This window comes from Petaurus breviceps, unplaced genomic scaffold (assembly GCF_028583685.1).
Source record: "Petaurus breviceps papuanus isolate PSGF00001 unplaced genomic scaffold, PetGlider_PUasm1.0 90925, whole genome shotgun sequence".
NCBI classification, from domain to species: Eukaryota; Metazoa; Chordata; class Mammalia; order Diprotodontia; family Petauridae; genus Petaurus; species Petaurus breviceps.
In genome coordinates, this window is record NW_027187380.1 from 3,083,801 (window position 1) to 3,102,769 (window position 18,969).

The following is an 18,969-nucleotide window of genomic DNA, read 5'->3' on the forward strand; positions in this document are numbered from 1 at the left end:
GTAACTCTATTTCTGACTAGAACATCCAATAAGGGGTGGGTGAAGAACCTGACAGAATGAGCCTCAGTGCTGGCCTGAGACTTCCTCCTCAATCTTGGCAGAAACGGTTGCTACTTGATCACACATCCCAACCTGTATGAGCTTCAGACCGGACCACCTCTTGTAATTTGTGGGTCTTTCCTGGAACTTGGTGAGTGAACATCAATCCTGAAATGGACTGATAGTCTTGAAGGCAGTGCTTAGTTGGGGATGGGGTGTGGACATATAGCAAGCAATGTTTAGGTGGGCATGAGGGAGCAGCAGTAGCCTCCAGAACTAACATAATAGGGATAACAACAGCACTCTGGCCTGGCACAGGTGGATAGTAGAGTATGATGGAAGGACTATCTGATATATATATATAGGTTAGGATAGGCTTTCCTTAAAAGGTATCAAAAGAGTCCTTGAGGCTTAATTAGCTTGGGGGACTGAGGCCTAGGCCATTGACAGAGTTTTTTTTTTTGTACAAAGGCCAGTCCAGAAAGTATCTTTAGTGTTTCCTTCAGGCTTGACATGACTGGTAGACTAGCATGGACACCACAGTATAGGAGAAACTATGCTATATCCTCTATGAATATCCTTTCCATGCTATGGCTACATAAATCTCTCTCTCTTATTTTTTTTTTGTAAATGGTTATATAGATTATAAGTGCTCATTTTATTACAGTTTTAAACCTGGAAGCATCAGACCACCTTGAGTCAGGATTGGAAGGGAGCAGAGGAAGTACCTGGGGCAGGCTTAACTTTTCCCTGGAAATAAGCTATGATGTGGGAGTGGGAAGCATTTCTCAGGACCCATAAGCAGTGGCAAAGGACCTAGAAGCAGAGGCATTATTGTGGCCCCAGTGACAGGAGTATGGGGATTGATAGAGACCACAGCAGGATAAGCAATGGCAGGGACAGCAGTGCAGGCAGGCCCAGTAGTCCCCTTCTTATTTTAATCTGTAACTGATAAAGCACTTCCTCACTGCTGCCAGAATAGCAGTCGATGAATAGCTATGGGAGGGGGGTGGTTTTGGAGCAGCAGTGGAGAGGTGCCTTGCCTTTTGGAGACAGGAAAAGTGAAACTGTCTCTCTAATCCCAGAAGAAAAAGGGCGATGGTTTCTCAGCAGATGCCTCTAGAAGAGAAAAGTTGTGGTTACTCCTTTTGCCATGGGGCTCTCAGTGAGGGAAGGGTCCTGGCTGGTAGGCCAGGGAACACACTGAGTGGGTACTGATATAGAATGAAAGATGACCCTGACAGTGACTGTGCCAAAAATATCATCATATGTGTGACCCTGAAGTTTTGGGTGCTGCCCCCCTCAACATCGCTACTTTACATTGGATGACTCATTGGGAATACAAAGATTTGGCATTGTTGAGTGAGAGAAATTATTATTTTTCTCTTATATTAATAACCAATTATTAAATTAAGATTAAGGTTGTCCCTTCCTATTTTCTCATTCAGAAATCAGCTCCAGGGGTGGCCAGGTAGCACAGCGAATAAGAGCACCGGCTCCAGTGTTGGGATGATCTGGGGATCAAATCTGGGCTCAGATACTTAGCACCACACCCAGAAATAACTGGCTGTGTAACCTTGAACAAGTTACTTAACCCTGATTGCTTAAAAAAAGAAAGAAAGAAAAAGAAATCAGCTCCTGTAGGTTATTCAGCCAGCCTTTGAAGGGATTGAGGTGATATAAGAGAAAGTGTGCCCAAGTTTAGGGAAATAGTTGGTACTGTTCTTGCTATATCTCAATATTAATCTGTTTGTAAAAGTTAATATGTGATCTGGTATTTATTAAAAAATAGCTTGATCAATGGAACAGACTAGAAAAAGGGAGAATCAGAAACAATGGAACTCAATAGCCCAATGTTTGATAAAGTGGAAAACATCAATTACTTATGAAAAAACTCTTTATTTGATTTAAAAAAATGCTGGGAACACTTGAAAGCAGTCTGACAAAAATTAGGCTTAGACTAACACCTTACACCACTTCCACAATATAGTCTAAGTTGATATGGGACCTTAATATTAATGATCAAACTACAAAAAAATTAAAAGAGAAACATCATATACCTCTTATAACTATGTCAGGAAAGGAATTTTTAACCAAATAAGAGATAGATAATTACAGAAAGATAAAATTGATAACTAATCATATGAAACTAAAAAGCTTCTTCACAGAAAATATTAACACACCTAAGAAGAAAAGTAGTTGAATAGGAAAAAAAATCTTTGTATTTAATTTCTCTGATGAGTTTTATATTGAAGATGCTTAAATAATTAATAAGTATATATAAGACTGATAGCCATTCCCCAATATATATGTAGTCAAAAGATATGAACAGTTCTCAAAAAACTGCAAAGTGTTCACAACCATATGAAAGAATGCTCGAAATCACTAACAATAAGAGAAATGCAAATCAAAAAAACCTTAAGGTTTTTTCTCAAATTTGCAAAGATGACCAAAAATAGCTCAATGTTGGAGGGATTATGGAATGATAGGTACACTAATACATTGTTAGTGGAGCTGTGAAATGGTAAAACCATTTTGCTTTTTTTTTGGGGGGGGGAGCAGGGCAATTGGGGTTAAGTGACTTGCCCAAGGTCACACAGCTAGTAAGTGTTAAGTGTCTGAAACCGGATTTGAACTCAGGTCCTCCTGTGCTCTATTCACTGAGCCACCTAGCCACCCCTAAAGGCTACCATAATTTAGCTTCTTGATCACTTAAATACAAAAGTCAGGACATGAGGAGTCAGAGACTTCTTACTTAGGCTTAACACATGTTTCTGACCTTTGTCAGTATGGCAGATAATGAGGCAAGGAAGCTTTGCTCATCTGAATAAACCCCTACTGAATATCCTTTCCATGGTCTTGCTAAGTAAATATCCTTCATGGTTTGTGAGTGTCTCATTTTGTTCCAATCCTGAATTGGATCCATCTTTTGTGTTCTGGATGTTAAAGAACTAGGGAAAATAGTAAACAATGTGAGAAATGCCAATCATGAAGCCAGTCCTCTGATAGAAATAAGAATCATTCAGAGCATCAGTCTGCACACTATCAGTTTCTCCATCCATTGGATAGAAAGCTGGGCCTAGAGTCAGAAAGACCTGAATACAAATGTGGCCTCAGATGCTTACTAGCCTCATGACCCTGGGCAAGTCACTTAACCTATCTGCCTCTGTTTCTTCATCAGTAAAACAGGGCATAACAAAGTACCTACCTCCCATGATTGTTTTGAGGATGAAGTGAAATAATAATTATAAAGTTCTTAGCACATTCAGGCATAAAGTGCCATATAAATGTTAGCTATGATTATTTTTGCTGTTGTTTTTATTATTTATCCTAACGATGCCATTATCCACTTAAATCATACTTACTTCTTTGACATGGATTGGCTGCTAATCTTATACTGTTTGCTGAGAACCTTGTAATGTCAAAATTTGAAGGAACTTTAAAGATTCCAGACCTGTATTCTGTACCCCTCATCTACAGATGAAGAAACTAAGGCCCAAAGTTTGGGGAGGGTTCTGACACAGGTGTTTTCTTTACCAGCTTCTAGAAGATACATACAATTGTTTGTGTGTCACACTTACTCTAGTCTCTTGGAGAAGATTTTTTATGGTGGTTGTAGTGATGATGATGATGATGATGGTGTTGGTGGTGGTGGTGATGGTGATATTTGGTCAGGAATTATTCTGGAGACCTGAGAGTGTTAAACATACCTTTTTTTGCAACCTTATACTAAGGGGACTGTCTGAAGCAGTAGTAAACAATGAGAAACCAGATACCATGGTATTAGTGAAGAATTTCTCAGATGAAACAGGAAAGGAAGGAAATCCAGGGAGGTTTACATTGTACCTGGCACAGGTTAAAAGAATCCAAGGTAATTTGTTGGCAATATTAAACTCCAGGGTTCTCTGGAAAGGAGCCTTTGCTTCTGAAGTAGATGAGAGTAGGTTTTTTTGTTTTGTTCTGTTTTTTTGCCAAGAGAAGTTACCTTTATAAACATAGAGCTGGAGCTGGGAGGGATCTCAGAGGACAACTAGTCCAAACCCCTCATTTTACAGATGAGAAATCCAAGGCCCAGAGAGGTTATGACTTTGCACTAAGTCACACAGATGCTAAGCATAAAGCTAAGCCCTCTGAATCCAGAGACAGTGTTCTTGGTAGGGTACCTTTTGATACAACCCTCTCTCTCCAAACATCTTGAGAAAACTTATTTTTAAACAAAATGCCACTCCAAAACACATATACTACAAATCTAAAGATGTCTAAATAAATGGCTGAGGACAAGTATAAAAACAAAGGATGTATTTGTTATATTTTGACAGTAGCTCTCTATGTATAAATATGTATATGTAACTATATACTCATATCCATAGGACCCAAATCTATTAGTTCAAGGTAAATAAAATTATATTAAGGGGACAAATGGTGTATGTATATGAAATATATGCTATGCACCATAAGGGAAAATATGAAAATTAAAACATACATCTTCCAGGAGCATATACTCCATGGCCTATTTCCCCAAATATTCCATTACCAACAGTTTAATCTAGTATCTTTTGAACCATTTAATAGTAGCTAGCATTTATATGCTAACTTTAAGGACTACAAAGCTCTTTACAAATGTTATCTTATTTGATCCTTCCAACAACCATGGGAGGTTGTTATTATTATAATAATAAAAAGTAAAATAGTTATATAATTATAAATATTATTATTCCCATTTTAGAGATGAGGAAACTGAGGCAGACAGAGGTTTAGTAATTTGCCCAGGGTTACACATTTAGTTAGTGTCTAAAGCAGGATTTGAACTCAAGTCTTTCTGAATTTAGATTAAGTGCTCTATCTACCATGACACTGAGCTATCTCAAATAATGTGACTAGGTCCTAATTGAAAAAACATTCTATTCTGAATCAGAAGACTTGGACTCAAACCCTACCCTAATTAACCGTATAGTCATGAGAAAGTAATTTAATGTCTGTGGTTCTTACTTTTCTAGATGATCTTAAGTAGTCTCTTCCAGATGAATTTCATATAACTTTCTTTTTTACTTTTTTTTGGAGGATTTCATATAACGTGCTCTCACATATTACCTTTCCAGCCAAAAATGACCTCTTGGCTCTTCCCCCATACAGTTTTCCATTTCCTGTTTGCGTTGGTACAGGCTATTATCCATCTGAATGTTCTCTTTACTTACCTTGGCCTCTCAGAATCCCAACTACCTCAGCTCAAGAGCTGCCTCCTTCAGAAATGACATTCAATTTTTTTTTTTGGCTGATTTTGTACTCCTATCAGTATTTCTTCCCCCCATGGTCTGTATCTTGGGGAAAGGAGTGATTTTCCCAATGACTCCTGTGTAGTTGCTTCAATCAAGGTCAAGGAAAAAATACACATCTCAGGAGGAAGAGTTGAGGGAAGGAGTTTGGGGCTTCAATGAATGTGATTGTCAAAGATATGTCTCAGTTGGCTATGAAGGGAAGGGTGGGATGCTGCCCATCTTTCTACTGTCCTTTTGGTTGATCACAAACCCCTTAGTGTCAAGCCATGGCCCCTCCTTTGGAGACCACAGTCCTGCTGCTGTTGGTATTCTTCCCCTGCCCTCCTCAAATTTCATTATGAGCTTAGCAGATGCTGAATTGGCCTTTAGGGGCCACCCCGGGGATCAAAGGCATGGAGCTTCCCTAAAATCTTCTGGCGACTTCAGAGACCTTGGCATTTGATTGTACTGGAGATGATGAACTCCTTGTCTTCTGGCTTTGGAAGGATTTGATACTTTAGGATGGCTTCTGAGTGATACATTGGTGGTCCTTTTCCCCATCTTTAAGGAGCAGAGTACTGCTTCAATTAAAGGGGGAGAGTATTTCTGGCTCAGTCCTGTAATGCCAAGCAAAGGCAACTTCTCAAAGGTTCAAAATACCAGTATAGCTGCTCTCCATTTTATTCAGTGACAAATTAAGAATAGAGAAAATCAAAATACAGCATAATTCAAAATACAGCATTCACCAAGTGTAATTCTAAGTACTACTCCACCCTTGGACATTACATTCATTTAGTCAATCCCAAAGACCCTCTTCTCAAATGGAGATTAGTTTCCAATCATAAACAAAGTACATTTGTTTGGTCAGTCACAGAGCACAAAAAAAGTCAAAAGTTTCCCACCCCTGGATTACAAGGCCATCTACCCCTGAGTTACAACAAGCTTAAGCACAGCATTTAATACCCAAAGAGAGGTCTTTTCTTCATCTTGACCCAAGGCAAGTTCTTAGCAATCTCTGTTCCTAGGGAAACAAAGCAGAATAAGGCCTCAAGATACATTGCCAGGGTCCTCATTAATTCATTCTCTGTCTGCAGAGCAGTCCCAAGACCCCTGAAAACATTAGCAAGACCCTCTCACAGGATTTCTGTAAACATACAACAAGAAAATCCTTCTTCAGGGCTTCTGAACCAACAGCAAGGTTCCAGAACCTCTGCAACAACAGCACTGGCCTTCACCAGTGGATGAATCTGGCAAAACAACATCAAAACAGACAAAGTACCAGCATCACAGCCATGTCCTTGGCAGTTCTGGGTGGCAGCTCTCAAAAGTTCTGGGCAGCTCAAACTGGCCCTCAGCAATTCTCTCTCTCTCTGCCTCTACCATGCTGCTTCCAAAAAGTTCTTCTGCCTCTCTTCCTCTGCTTGTGCCTATCTAAATCCACGGCACCAGCTCCTCCCAGTTCATCCCTCTCTTTTCCGTCGACAAGTCCATCCCACAAGTGGGATTCACAAGCTCTGGGTTTTAACATTCAACCCAAAAACCAAGCCAATACAGGGGGATCTTTAAATTCCATTACTATTACAAGTCCTACATGCTTTAGCACTTCAAAAGGCATCATATGATCAATGCTCTCAACGAGGGGTGAGTTGGGGGGATGGGATGGTAAAAGATTGAACTTTTTCCTACTTAGCTGATGGTAATCATGTCCTTGAGGCACCTACTTCTTGTGGTAGCTAATTCAGGGGAACTATTGGGACAAACTTTCACCTGCCTGGGCTTTCTGCTTTTGTATTTGTTTTTTTCTTGATTTTAGGTGAACAAGTATCTATCCCAAAATAGATGTGTCCAGCTTGGAGGCAACTTTGTGAGTTTAAGAGGTCAGGAGTTCTTGGAACTGCATGGTGGCAGGAGAGTACAACAACTTCTACTCCTTGAGAGGACAGCTACCAACAGAGGAATTGGCTGAAAACTGGGCTTGTTATCAGCAGACATGTGCAAGGAGTTTGGAGAATGCAGAGTGAAATATAAAATCATCAATTAGCTGTCCTTATATAGATGAGGTTTCATTACCAGTCTTCTAACATATTCTAGTGGTAGTTTAAAGTTAAGTCTTAACTCTTGAATCTTATTTTATGTCATTCTGTTAATGCTCTCTGTGAATCTTTTATGTTTAGTTTTTATACACTTTACATACCATTCCTGATTCATATAGCACGAGTAGTTTTTACTCTTCACTCCCCATCTGAGGAAATCCTAAATGTGAGCTATAACATAAACTATATGTAAAAGGCTTTACAAACTTTAAAGCACTGTATAAAATGATCACCATTGCTATTTTAATTGTTACTGTTATTATTACAATTACTATTGTTGTGATTTCTATTTTAGTCACACCTTCTTGTGACTAATCTAATTCCATAAAAACTCTCAGGTCCAGTATATAGAGGGTAGATGCTACCTCAGATTACAGCTGTAACCTAGTGGGTGGCTACTCCTACTATGGTGGCTCTTACCCACTGGTGTTCTTACCATTAACAATAAGACATTAAACTTAATTAACTTTTAAGGAAGGCAATCACTAAGACAGAACCTTACAAATAGTTTTTTTTTAAGAATTCCCACTCTACCTGCCCCTTGACCCCAAAGAAAAACCTAGAATATATTCTCTTATATTTATGCAAGAATAGTGGACACATGGGTTTAGTGGATTCAAATTTAGAGTACGATAGTGGTGAGGCACATATGAGTAGCAAAGGGTTGCTTGCAGTTCATGATAATGGAAGTCCTTCTTTGTAGAGTTCTCATACAGCTCCTCTTGGGTTCAGACCCCTGCTAGATTGGCTGCTGAGTTAGATTCTCTTGTTTTTCTTTTGTCATAAGTCTATAGCCAGCTCTCTTCTCTGTTGTGAGAGGTCATGATCCTTTGAAGCTGTCTCCTTCCTCAGGTAACTCTTTCTCTCTAACAGTTCTTCAATGTGTTTCTGTGCTCCTGATTGCACAAATTGTCTTTAGACGTTGATCTCAATCCAAACCACTTTCCTGGGTACAGAATAGGGAGTAGGCACAGAGCCCCAATCCCTGTGGGCTCAATTCCCTAAGTTATTTTACATATCTATCTACATATATTTGTGTATATATTTAAATATATGTATATACCTACACTCATGTCTGTGTGTGGGTGCTTTAGTATGTAATGGTCCTTTTGACCAAATCCACAAGGAGCAGTAATCCCAGAGATTTGGAAGGAGGTTGCCTCTTAAATTGGGTACCTACTTTCAGGTACTTCTCCCTTCTCTCAAAATCCCTCTTTACTATGGGTGTGGTCAAAAAACCTGTTGAGTATGTATACATTATATATCTGTATACTTCTTTTCCCACAGTAGAATGTGAACTCCTTGAGGATACAACTGGTTAGATTTCTTTTTGTCTATGTTATGTTTTTGTTAATTTTTTGTTAATAATTTTGTTAATTTTTAGGTTTTCTGAAACATTCCCTAGCATCTAGAAGAGTACCTAGTACAGAGAAGGTGTTTACTGAATACATGTTGAATTGAACCATTGATATAATAATAGCTAGCATTTATATAGCATCTTAGTTTGCAAAGTGCTTTACAAATATCTCATCGTATCTTCACAACAATCCTAGGACATAGGTGTTATTTTAGGTAACTGAGGTAGACAGAAGTTAGGTGATTTACCCAGGCTCCCCACTCAGCTACTAAGCATCTGAGGCAGGATCTGAACCTTGATCTTTCTGTCTCCCTAGAGGCCCAGCGCTGTATTCACTTTACCAGTTAGTTGACTACCAGGTCAGTCTGGCCTGTTCATTTGCATAATTTGAACTTGGCTGTGGAAATGCCTTGAGGATTTGTCAATCTGCTTTGAGGAGGTTAATCCAAGTGATTATAAGACTTGGGAGTAGCAGTGAATAAGGAGTTTGGTCAAATTTGTGAACTTTTTGGTAGTTTGGTGTTTAAGAAGGATCATTCTAACACAAAGCAATAGTTTACTCACACATGGTGTAGTAAAAAGCAATTCAGTTTAAAAGTATTTATTGGGTTCTAGTTAGGAGCTCAGTGCTGTGCCAGAAGCTACTATATGTCCAAAGAAGTAGACATGTACAACATAGCTCCTGCTCTCAAAAAGATTCTAGCCTTGTTGGGGGAAGATGAGACTTATTCCCAAGAAATAGCTAGAGTGATATTGGCCCTTCCTCTCTCTCCATGCTCAATTAGTATGTGTTTAAATGCCAGATTTGGTGATACAGAGAAATGCTAAAGGAGTTCAGAGAAAGAAGATGTTAATGTGTCAAAGAGGCAAAATATTGTAGTGGACAAAGTCAGGAGATCTGGGTTTGCATGCCACTTTAGGAACTTATTGTATACCAATAAGTAAGTCACTAAACCTATAAGAACCTCAATCTTTTTCATCTGTAGAATGAGCAGCTAAGTAGTGAAGTGGATAAAGGACCAGACCTGGAGTCAGAAAAACACATCTTCCTGAGTTCAAATCTGGCCTCAGATACTTACTTGCTGTGTAACCTTGGGGAAGTCACTTAACCAAACAGGGCCTCAATTTCTTCCTGTAAAAAAAAAATGAGCTGAAGAAGGAAATGATGAATGACTCCATAATCTTTGTCAAGAAAACCCAAATGGGATCACAAAGAGTTAGACTTGACGGAAATGTCTCAACAACAACAAAGAATAGGAATGAGAGTTATCACTGGAGAATAGATGGAGGGCCAGTTTTGAATTTTGGAAGACTTGGATTAAGATTTTGCCTCTCATGTAGGCTAGTGTTGTGACCATGGGCAAGTTTCTTAAACTCTCACTCAGTATCCCAGTCTGTTATAGACAAGTCAGAGGGGATTTCCACATTTTACACAGATGTGGACCAAAAAGAAGAGTCAATACTTATACATAATTCTCACAGACTTGTTGAGAGGAAAGCATTTTGTAAACCTTAAAATACCATACAAATGTAAGTTATTATTGTAGTAGTTTGAGAGGCTTTCATGTAAGAGATGGGGCTTGAGCTGGAAGTGGCAGGACAGGTAGGTTTTAAATGTAACAGAAAGACCACTATAACTTATTACTATAACTTGGTGTTAGGAAATCTTAGTTCAAGTCCTAGTATTTAATAGGCCTGTGACTATAGGCAGGTCTTCCTGACTCTCTGACCAGCTTTTTATCCACTACCATTATACAGATGAGCAAATTGAGGCTTTTAGATGCAACTTGACCTTTTTTTTTTTAATTAGTTAGACTCTAAGATCTCTTTCAGCTCTACAATTCTATGGATATATGACTTAGTTAAAAAAAAAGTCAGAGTGACAATGGGGAACAAAATAGGCATAAACAGGTGAGAATTAGCATTGAGGGCAGGTCAAGCATGTACAATCCCTACTCTCTAAATTTATAATCAGTCTAACTACCTAGAAATGAACTAAAGTGCCAAATTCAGAAAAAAAAAAACTTCATTCTAAAAATGGCAAGGTTTCCCAATCATATACTATAGAAAGTAGATGCTATTCTATCACTTAGAAACCATATCATCAAAGTTACTACCTCTCCATTGTCTTCTCTACCTGAAGTAAGCAATATAGATCTCTCCAAAAGGAATATGATAGAAATAGCTAACTTTTATGTAGTGCTTTAAAATTTGCAAAATACTATCCAAATATTAACTCATTTTATCCTCACAGCAACTTTCATTTGTAAAATGAGGTTAAGTGACTTCCACAGGGTCACATGAACTCACACAAGAAGTGTCTGAGGTCACATTTGAAGTCAATTCCTCCTCTGACTCCAGGTCCAGAGCTCTCTCTATCACATTTAGTTCTGAAAAACAGAGACACAAACTAATTTATACTGCCCTTAATACCATACCCTGCTCAGTTCCTCTGTGTCTGGTCAGTTCGACTGGTATTTATTAAGCCCCTACTCTGATGCTGACCATGCTGTAAAATCACATGCTAGGTCTTAAAGATACAAATATGAAATAAGACAGTCCCTGTCTTCACAGAATTTCTATTGGGGAGAGACAGGATAAGACATGTACACAAGTAATTACAATACGAGGCAGAATATGATAAATGAAAAGGAGAGGTCCAGACAAGGTGGAGTGAAACATCTGAGGAAGAAAGATCACTTTCAGCTTTGGGGAGGTAGGGGTAGGAGCAGGGAGCAGGGAAAATTTCACCAAAAGGTACTGCTAGGGTTGGGCCTAGAAAGAAGCAAGGGATTTCTCCTTTCTTGAGCTTATTCTCATTATTCAAGATGAAGCTGGTTTAAGGAAGGGAGGAAAGGTCTCAAGTCAATAAGTGATTGACAAAACAGGAAATCTGCTTGTGTAAGATCAAGAATTGGTCATTATTTTCCAACCTGTAGGAAAGGGTAACAAAGTGGGAGGCAATGGGTTAGTACATCTAGACAGCACTATTAATCCATTGTTCAATCTGTCTTAATTTTGCCAGCCATGCACATAAATGATTCAACTCTTCTGTGAGATGTTTAATGTTCTGGTGAAAAAATAATAATCTTAGTGTTTATTCACAGGATTTTCCAGAAGAGCTCAAGGCATTCTACTGACCTAATTCATTCTTATATCCCATGTGACAAAGAAAGGTGGAGATCATAAGATCATAAAGCTGAAGTTGGAATGGACTCAAAAGTCTGTCTACTCCAACTCTCTTATTTTACAAAGAAATAAATTGAGACCTGGGAGGTTAAGTGATTTGTCCAAAGTCACATAGGCAACAGAGATCTAAGGTAGGATTCAAAAACAGTTCTTTTGACTCCAGAGGTACTGAGTACTATTTTTTAAAAGATTAGGAAACTAAGACCCAGAAAGACATTATTTTCTTGGTGGAAGAAGGAGGTATACAACTCAGATCTCTGTTCTTTTTGTTCTTCCTATGAATTTGTTTAGGAATTGCAACCTAGACCTCTAAATTGATTTCTGCTATCAGGCAGATATCAGCCTTCTGTTCCTCCCTCATCAGCCTCTGAGGCCTCCTTATATTCATGGAACAATTTCCCACTCCATCTATATATACTCAGTTACAGTTGGAAGATGTCTCCAAATCTTCTATCTTCTTAGATACACCAAACTCATTTTCCAATCCACCAATACAATCCCTGATTCACCTTTACTCCCTTGACATATATAAGTAGGATAGGGATAAGGTCTGTGATTTAATTAGTATAGGAAACACCTAGATAAGGAAACTCCCTTGATTAATGCAGGTCAACATCTTCTCTGCAATTTATAGGTTTAGAGACTTGCCTAGAGTGCTAAGAAGTTAAGTGACTTGACCAGTGACACACAATGAATATGTGTCAATGGCAGTATTTGAAGTCAGATCTTTCTTTCTCTCCATTATGCTTCGAAGTCTATGACTCTAATTACCCAATATACCACAGGATCTAATTTTGTACATTGCCTATTTTTGTCCCCAGCTCCCATTTATAGTATTATTCTAAAAGCTTCTTGAGGACAGAAGCCTTATTTATTTACTATTAAAAGCACCTTACAATTGGTCTGGGACCTTGTGTTGACCAACTGAATTTAGCAGAAAAAAAAAAAAACTAAAGGTATAAGAAAAAGGGGAATAGGAAAGAATCTTAGAATAGAATCCTAAGAATTCTATGGAATCACAGAACCTTAGGAGTTGAAAGGGACCACAGAGGTAATTTAGTCCACCCATTGCAGGAAATATTTCTACAAACGCCCTTGATAGTTGACTCTTCTGGAAACCATTGGGAACCATGCTACCTACCAGTGGGAAAGAACTACATCAGCTGTGGGTAGTGAAGGCTGGGAGCATAGAGAACAGCTGCACTGAGGTGGAAATATCAACTGCCTCTCCCTTTCCTGCAGGTCAACTTTTGCCTTGGTGACTCCAGGATTCATCCTTTTAGAAAGGTTCATTTGAAGAAAAGAAAAGATCCCAGGTAGAGATACTGAGATTTAAACCACAATTTTTCCTTCCCCCAAAGTTTCAACTAGCATTGTAGAATACACTACCTTCATCTAAGAACAGGACTGGTGAAGAGCTGGAGAAGTGGGGGAAATGCAGGCTGCTCAACAGTTATGGAATCATAAAGCCTTCCAGATCAACTAGTCTAATCCTATCTTACATATGAGGAAACTGAGGCCAAGACCAATGACTAGCTCAAAGACACACGGCTAGTATGTAAAAAGAATCTGGATGTTCTTTCCGCTGAACCCCACTGAGGTTAGAAGAAACATTTAAATCTGTGCCGGTGAAACAGAACTGGAGCTCTCTCTAAAGACAACTCTATGGGTGGAAGACCAAGAAAAAGTTTTACATTACTCTAAATCTCCCAGTCTTGCATCCTGGCACCTTCTGGCTCTCATCTTGTTCCTGGGCCAGTGAGAGATTTCTTCAGGGAGTAGTGAGGCCTGTGCCTATTGGCCTGTAGGGGAATCTACATACTCCTCCTACTTGTCCAGGGTGGAGGGAGCAGCACTGGTCTAAATCCCTAGATTATTGGGGCATTAGATTGTGCTCCTGTTCTAATATCACTACCTATATTCCTTTGCCCTATTTTTTATTGTTCCAGTTCTGATTTCTAAACCTTTCTTAGGGCAACCCTTGGTGACCCTAAAGCAAGCCAAGGCACTAGGCAATATCCAAGACAGAAAACTGCTTCCCACCTAGATAAGGGCTCATTAGCCCTCCCTCCAGAGCCCTGACCATGCCCCCACTTATTGTTTTGGGGGGATTTTCACCCTGAGTTGACCTCTAGGAGACAGCCTCATCAAAGGGAGAAAGTAGAAACACTAATGCTCCAAGTTCACAAATAGTGGGATCCTGGACAAGAGGATTCTTTGCTCACCCCTCCCCCCAGTTCTTCAGTTCCCCTCAACTACAAAACATGGAGGCTCAGTCACAGCTTGGTATTATCCTTTGTATCCAGAGAGGGAGAGAACCAATTCTAGCCCCTTACAGGCAGAGTGCCAGGATCAGCAGAGATTTCCCCCCTCCCCCAACTCAGAGGGGGCAAAGAAGAGTTTTAAACTCAGTTCAAGGGAGAATCCTGAGAGGGGGAGGCACTGGAAGGGTTCGGTTCATAAAAGAGAGTGCTCTAGACTCCAAAAGATAAAAAAGAAAAAAACCTTTCCCCCCCACCCTCCTTTCTTGGTTTCCCCTACCCCTTCTCCCAGAGTTCAGAACCTTCCAGCCGCTAGTGGCCTGCAGCCAACATCAAGGCCACACTGGCCGAATTCAGGTCCCTCCTAGCCTCAGGGTCCCCTGTTCCTTCCAAACCAAGGTCATATCCTAGCCTAGGCCTTTCCAGGGTTGACCGCCATTCCCCACACTCCCACGCCCCAACCAGGCATTCAGCACCGTGTTAACCCCTTCCTTCTCCTAGCCTGAGCACGAACAGCCAACCCATAGCCATACTAGAGAAACAGAAGACCTCATGAGCAAATCCCCAGGCCTTTTTAGTCCCGCCGGGTTTCTTCTTCTACGGGCCACAGAAACCAAGAGTCAGATTGCTGCGTTGGCACAAAGTCTCACGCTCTAGTCCGGGACAGCAGGCTCCCAGGCCAGAGAAGGGGGTGGGGGAAGGCGGGCTGCTGGAGCCGATTTCCCAGCGCTCTGCCTACTCCTCGCCTCTGGGGAGCATTTAACCCGTTCCTCCCCACGTCCAACTCAGTCCAGAGGTTGCCTGCTGCCTGAGGGGATGGAGAAAATAGTGAGGTTTTGTTTTGTTTTGTTTTCTCAAACTTGGGGCATTCGCTAGGGACGACCTTCTTCCATTACTCCTTTCGTAGCAGGAAGCTGCCTGGTATTCGCTTCGACTGTGGTAGAAATCTCTGGGCTGGTAGTTTCCGGGGAGAGCGCCTGGCTCAGTCCCAGGGAAGGAAAGCGCGTCTACCGCTTCCTCCACAGGGTGGGCCAGCAGCCTCTGCTCTGGGGAAGCCGGCTGGGGCGGTGGAAGTGGGGAATGGGGAAGAGTAGGTCCAAGTTTTGGGGGACAGTCAAACTGTAGGGATGAAAGGGAGACTTCTTCCCACTCCTGGGATCCTCGGCTCTTTCGGGCACCTAGAGGGGTTAGAGGGAGGAGGAGCCAGGGAAGAACCCCGGTTTTGCTGAGCGTGGGGCGATGCGGGGACAGCTTGAAACAGCCTGGCAAGTGCGACAGAGGGAAATGTCCTCTGCGTGGGATAGTGCCCATCAAGAAGGTTAGCTTCTAGGCCACGGAGCAATTTCCAAGATTTTCCATGCCCTTATCCAAATTAAATTTACTTCACTCCGCACCCCTCACCATTACCCTCAGTCACAAATGGAGTTAGTTTCACGCAGGCCTCAACTGTTCCTTGGCAGGGGACGTGATACGGTCTTAGCCCTACCACAGCCACGCGAACTACGCCCTTTCGCCCTAGTTTCTTGAGGATCGGAGGAGTAGGGAAGGAGGACGGGAGTGACGCCTCCCTGCAGAGATGCTGTGGACCTGGTGGAACAAACCCACTCAGACGGCCGGCGCTGTAGCAAAGCTTTATAAACCCGGGCAGCCGTTGTATCAGTGCTAGCACCCGGACAGGGGAACCGTGGGGTCGGGGCGGGGGAAGGGAAGAGAAAGAGAGACTAGACATAGAGTAAAAGAGGACGGGAAAAGTACCCACATCGAAACCTTGGTGAATCCACTCCGCGCTAAGAGCAAACATCGAAATACACCGTCGACATCTCCATTTAATATTTACATTCAAGCAGGTAATAATTGGAAGCTTATAGTTTAGACATTTCTAGTAGCAGCAGTTTCTAGAGAGCTTGTTTAGCTTTTTAACAAACTTTTTTTTGCACATAGAAACAACACATCCATGTGTACAGTATCAAAAAATATATACCAAGGTTATTGGTATTGCAGTTCATGGGGAGGGGGCGAGAGAAGAGGGAAGGGATGGAAATTAAATCAACTGAAATACCGAGTGAGAGAAGAGAAAGGTAAACAGAAAATAATTTGTTTGATATAGAATATAAGGTGATCTAGAGGAAACTCCATAAATCTAGGTTTTTATATTTCAATATATAAATACCTACAAATAAATATATATATATTTATATATATATTTATATATATATATATCAGCCCGATGGGGTGGTCGGGGTTTTTGAGCTCAAACAATACATTTCAATAATAACACCACGTACAAAGGGGAGCAAAGTCAGCACTTGACAAGTTAGCACGGTTAAAATATAATACTATAACTCTGAGACGGCCCCACGGCTGTCATGTCAATATCCGAGGTCCGGGTGGAAGAGGCTGGGAGCAGATCCCGGGTGGGGGATGGGGGTTGGGGGAGGGAGCAGAGGGATAGCCCCTATAGGTACCGGGTGGAAGGAAGCTCGGGGTTCTCTTCACTCTCCCAAACCCTTTCCCCCTGCAGTGCGGTGCGGTGCGGTGCGGGAGAGGGATGAGAAGGGCGGGGAAGGGGATGTAAGTGCCTCCTGCCTGGATCGAGGAGATGAATGTTGAAGGACAGGGTCACTAGTGTTAATTGGGGTTCGCTGCCTGTAAGTGCAGACCCTCAATCTCCAGTGGTCAGAAAGATGGGGATTCAGGCTCCCAGTCCACGCAAGCCAAGCCCCTCAGCAGAGGCAGAGCGCCCCTTCCCGACGACACCCCAGAGCTACACAGTCACGTACTCTTTGAAAGTGACAGTGAGGCAGTTCGCTGTTACGTCGGTGATAATTATGTTTCCAAAGAAAGGTTTGAATTCCGTCAGCGGCTCCTCCGGCTCGTCCCGCATCTCAGTCGGCGGTTTTTCGGCCGGCGCCGCCGCTGCCACGGTCGCCTGAGCCTCAGGTTTCACCTGCAGAGGGCTGGGAGGCTCCCCAGTCCCGCAGCGCGACTTGACGCAGCGCAAGTCAATGGGTTCGTCCAGGTCCGAGTCCAGAAGGATGACCTCAGGCTGGGGAAGGGCAGAGGAGGCGGAAGCTACGATGGGAAGGTCAACTGGTCGCTCAGCTACAGGGCTGGCGCCCAGGCAGGTGGGAGTGCTAATGCTGCGGGCGGTGAGACGTTTCTTGCAGGGCTCCCGATCACCGTGGGAATCCGAGAGGCAGCGCTTACGGGAGTTAGCGACATTTAAGCTCATCGAGTGGTGGTGATGGTGATGATGGTGATGGTGGTGGTGGGAAGAAGGTAAGTGCGAGCCCCGGGTGGAGTCCCAGGCTAACAAATCGGGCTTGGTGGTGAGTTGTAGGGGTTGGTCTGGGAATGCCTCCTTAGCTGGGGAGGGCTTGCGGGATCCAGAGTCCGGGATTTGGGCTTCCTCATCTTCCCCAATTTGGGAGTCCTCGTCCCGCCTTTTAGGGGGCAGATCAGGATTTTTCTCATTGGCCCCGGTCATCTTTTTCAAAGTCCTATCTCCACTGCTATGCCGCTCCTCTCCAGCCTTCTTCTTGGTGTGGCTCGGAGAGCGGCTCTCGGTCTCAACTCCCTCCCCTGACTTGATTTTCACTGCCTGCATGCCATTTTCCATGTATTTGCTCATGACAATAACTATGCGTCCATTTTTATTCTTATTTTTAACTATTTTCATCTTGCCCCCGATCCCATTGCCCGAGGGCATTCCAGCCTCCTTGGGCGGGGGAGTAATGCCATTGGACTGGCCCTTCTCCGAGCCTTTGACACCAGCCCCGGTCCCACTGGCGAGGGGCTTCACTGTACCCAGATAACCCTTTGACACCTGGCTGTGTGCCCACTTGTCAGGTGGATGGCTCTTGGTCCCCAATTCTGGGCAGGTGGGGTTAGGAGTCTCCTTGTGGCTAGGCTGGTATTGAAGATCATACATCTTGGGGTCTGGCTGGTAGGGGTGATGTTTCTTGCTGTTAAGCTGATAGTAGTATTTGCCGCTCTTGCCGTGAGGCGGGGGCTTGCCCCCTTGCTCCTTGCCGTGTGGCTGGTACTGGTGGTGCTTTTTACTGTTGAGTTCATATTGGTGACTTTGGCTTTTTCCTTGGGAGCCCAGCTCCAGCTTGGAACGGTTGTCTGCTGAGGAATCTTGAAGGCCTGTCAGCACGTTGGAGCGTCGGGCAAAGGTGGGCACCTGTAGGACCAAATGTAAAGAAGGGTAAGTGAATGGACTTGGCGAAGGCTACTGGGAGGGGTGACACTGGCATGCAGGAAACAAGGAGACCTTTTCCTTTTACCAAGGATGGATGGGGAGTGCAGTAGCTCCCTAGGAAAATTAAATCTGGCCTAGATGGAGAGGCCCTCCATGACCTTCAGAGCAAAGGAAAGGGATTAGAACAGAGGCATTCTAAAGATCCATGTGGTCTGTCCCCTCCAGCCTCTTCCCCAAAACTCTAGAGCTCCCGAATTGTTTCATTCAAATCTGATCTCTCTCCCCCTACGGTTGATCCAGATTCGGAGAAAAGAAAGGGGAAACAAGGAGGAAACCTGAGAACTAAGTACCTCCAATATCTCAAGGGTAGTATAACTTATTGAGCTGGGGCAGGGGTAGGGGCATGTTGGGGAGGCCAGAAGAATGCTCCTTAACCTCCAATTTTTTTACTTTTAGAGGCCAGGAAAAGGGAGTCGAAAATCATTTAAATGAGGAGACTAGGTATTAGAGACTCTTTCACCCTCCTCCTAGTCTCTCTCTCTCTCTCTCTCTCTCTCTCTCTCTCTCTCTC

At 42.5% G+C, this 18,969-nt stretch overlaps 1 protein-coding gene and 1 long non-coding RNA gene across 3 annotated transcripts in view; both read right to left on the reverse strand.

The window, feature by feature from the left end:
• Positions 1-5,116: 5,116 nt before the first annotated feature.
• On the reverse strand, positions 5,117-15,346 carry LOC138152376 (uncharacterized). The gene is made up of 3 exons (XR_011166091.1): positions 14,744-15,346; positions 11,055-11,134; positions 5,117-9,876 (listed from the first exon to the last, which is right to left on the reverse strand). It is a non-coding gene; the product is annotated as an uncharacterized lncRNA (long non-coding RNA).
• Positions 15,347-16,002: 656 nt separating this feature from the next.
• The window catches only part of CBX4 (chromobox 4), a 7,372-nt gene continuing 4,405 nt past the window's right edge, over positions 16,003-18,969 (reverse strand). For both annotated transcript variants that reach the window (XM_069076085.1, XM_069076084.1), the window contains exon 5: positions 16,003-18,380. In XM_069076085.1, the coding sequence (XP_068932186.1) occupies positions 16,959-18,380 (1,422 nt within the window). In that variant the 3' untranslated portion in view covers positions 16,003-16,958. The remainder of the gene's footprint in view (positions 18,381-18,969) is intronic.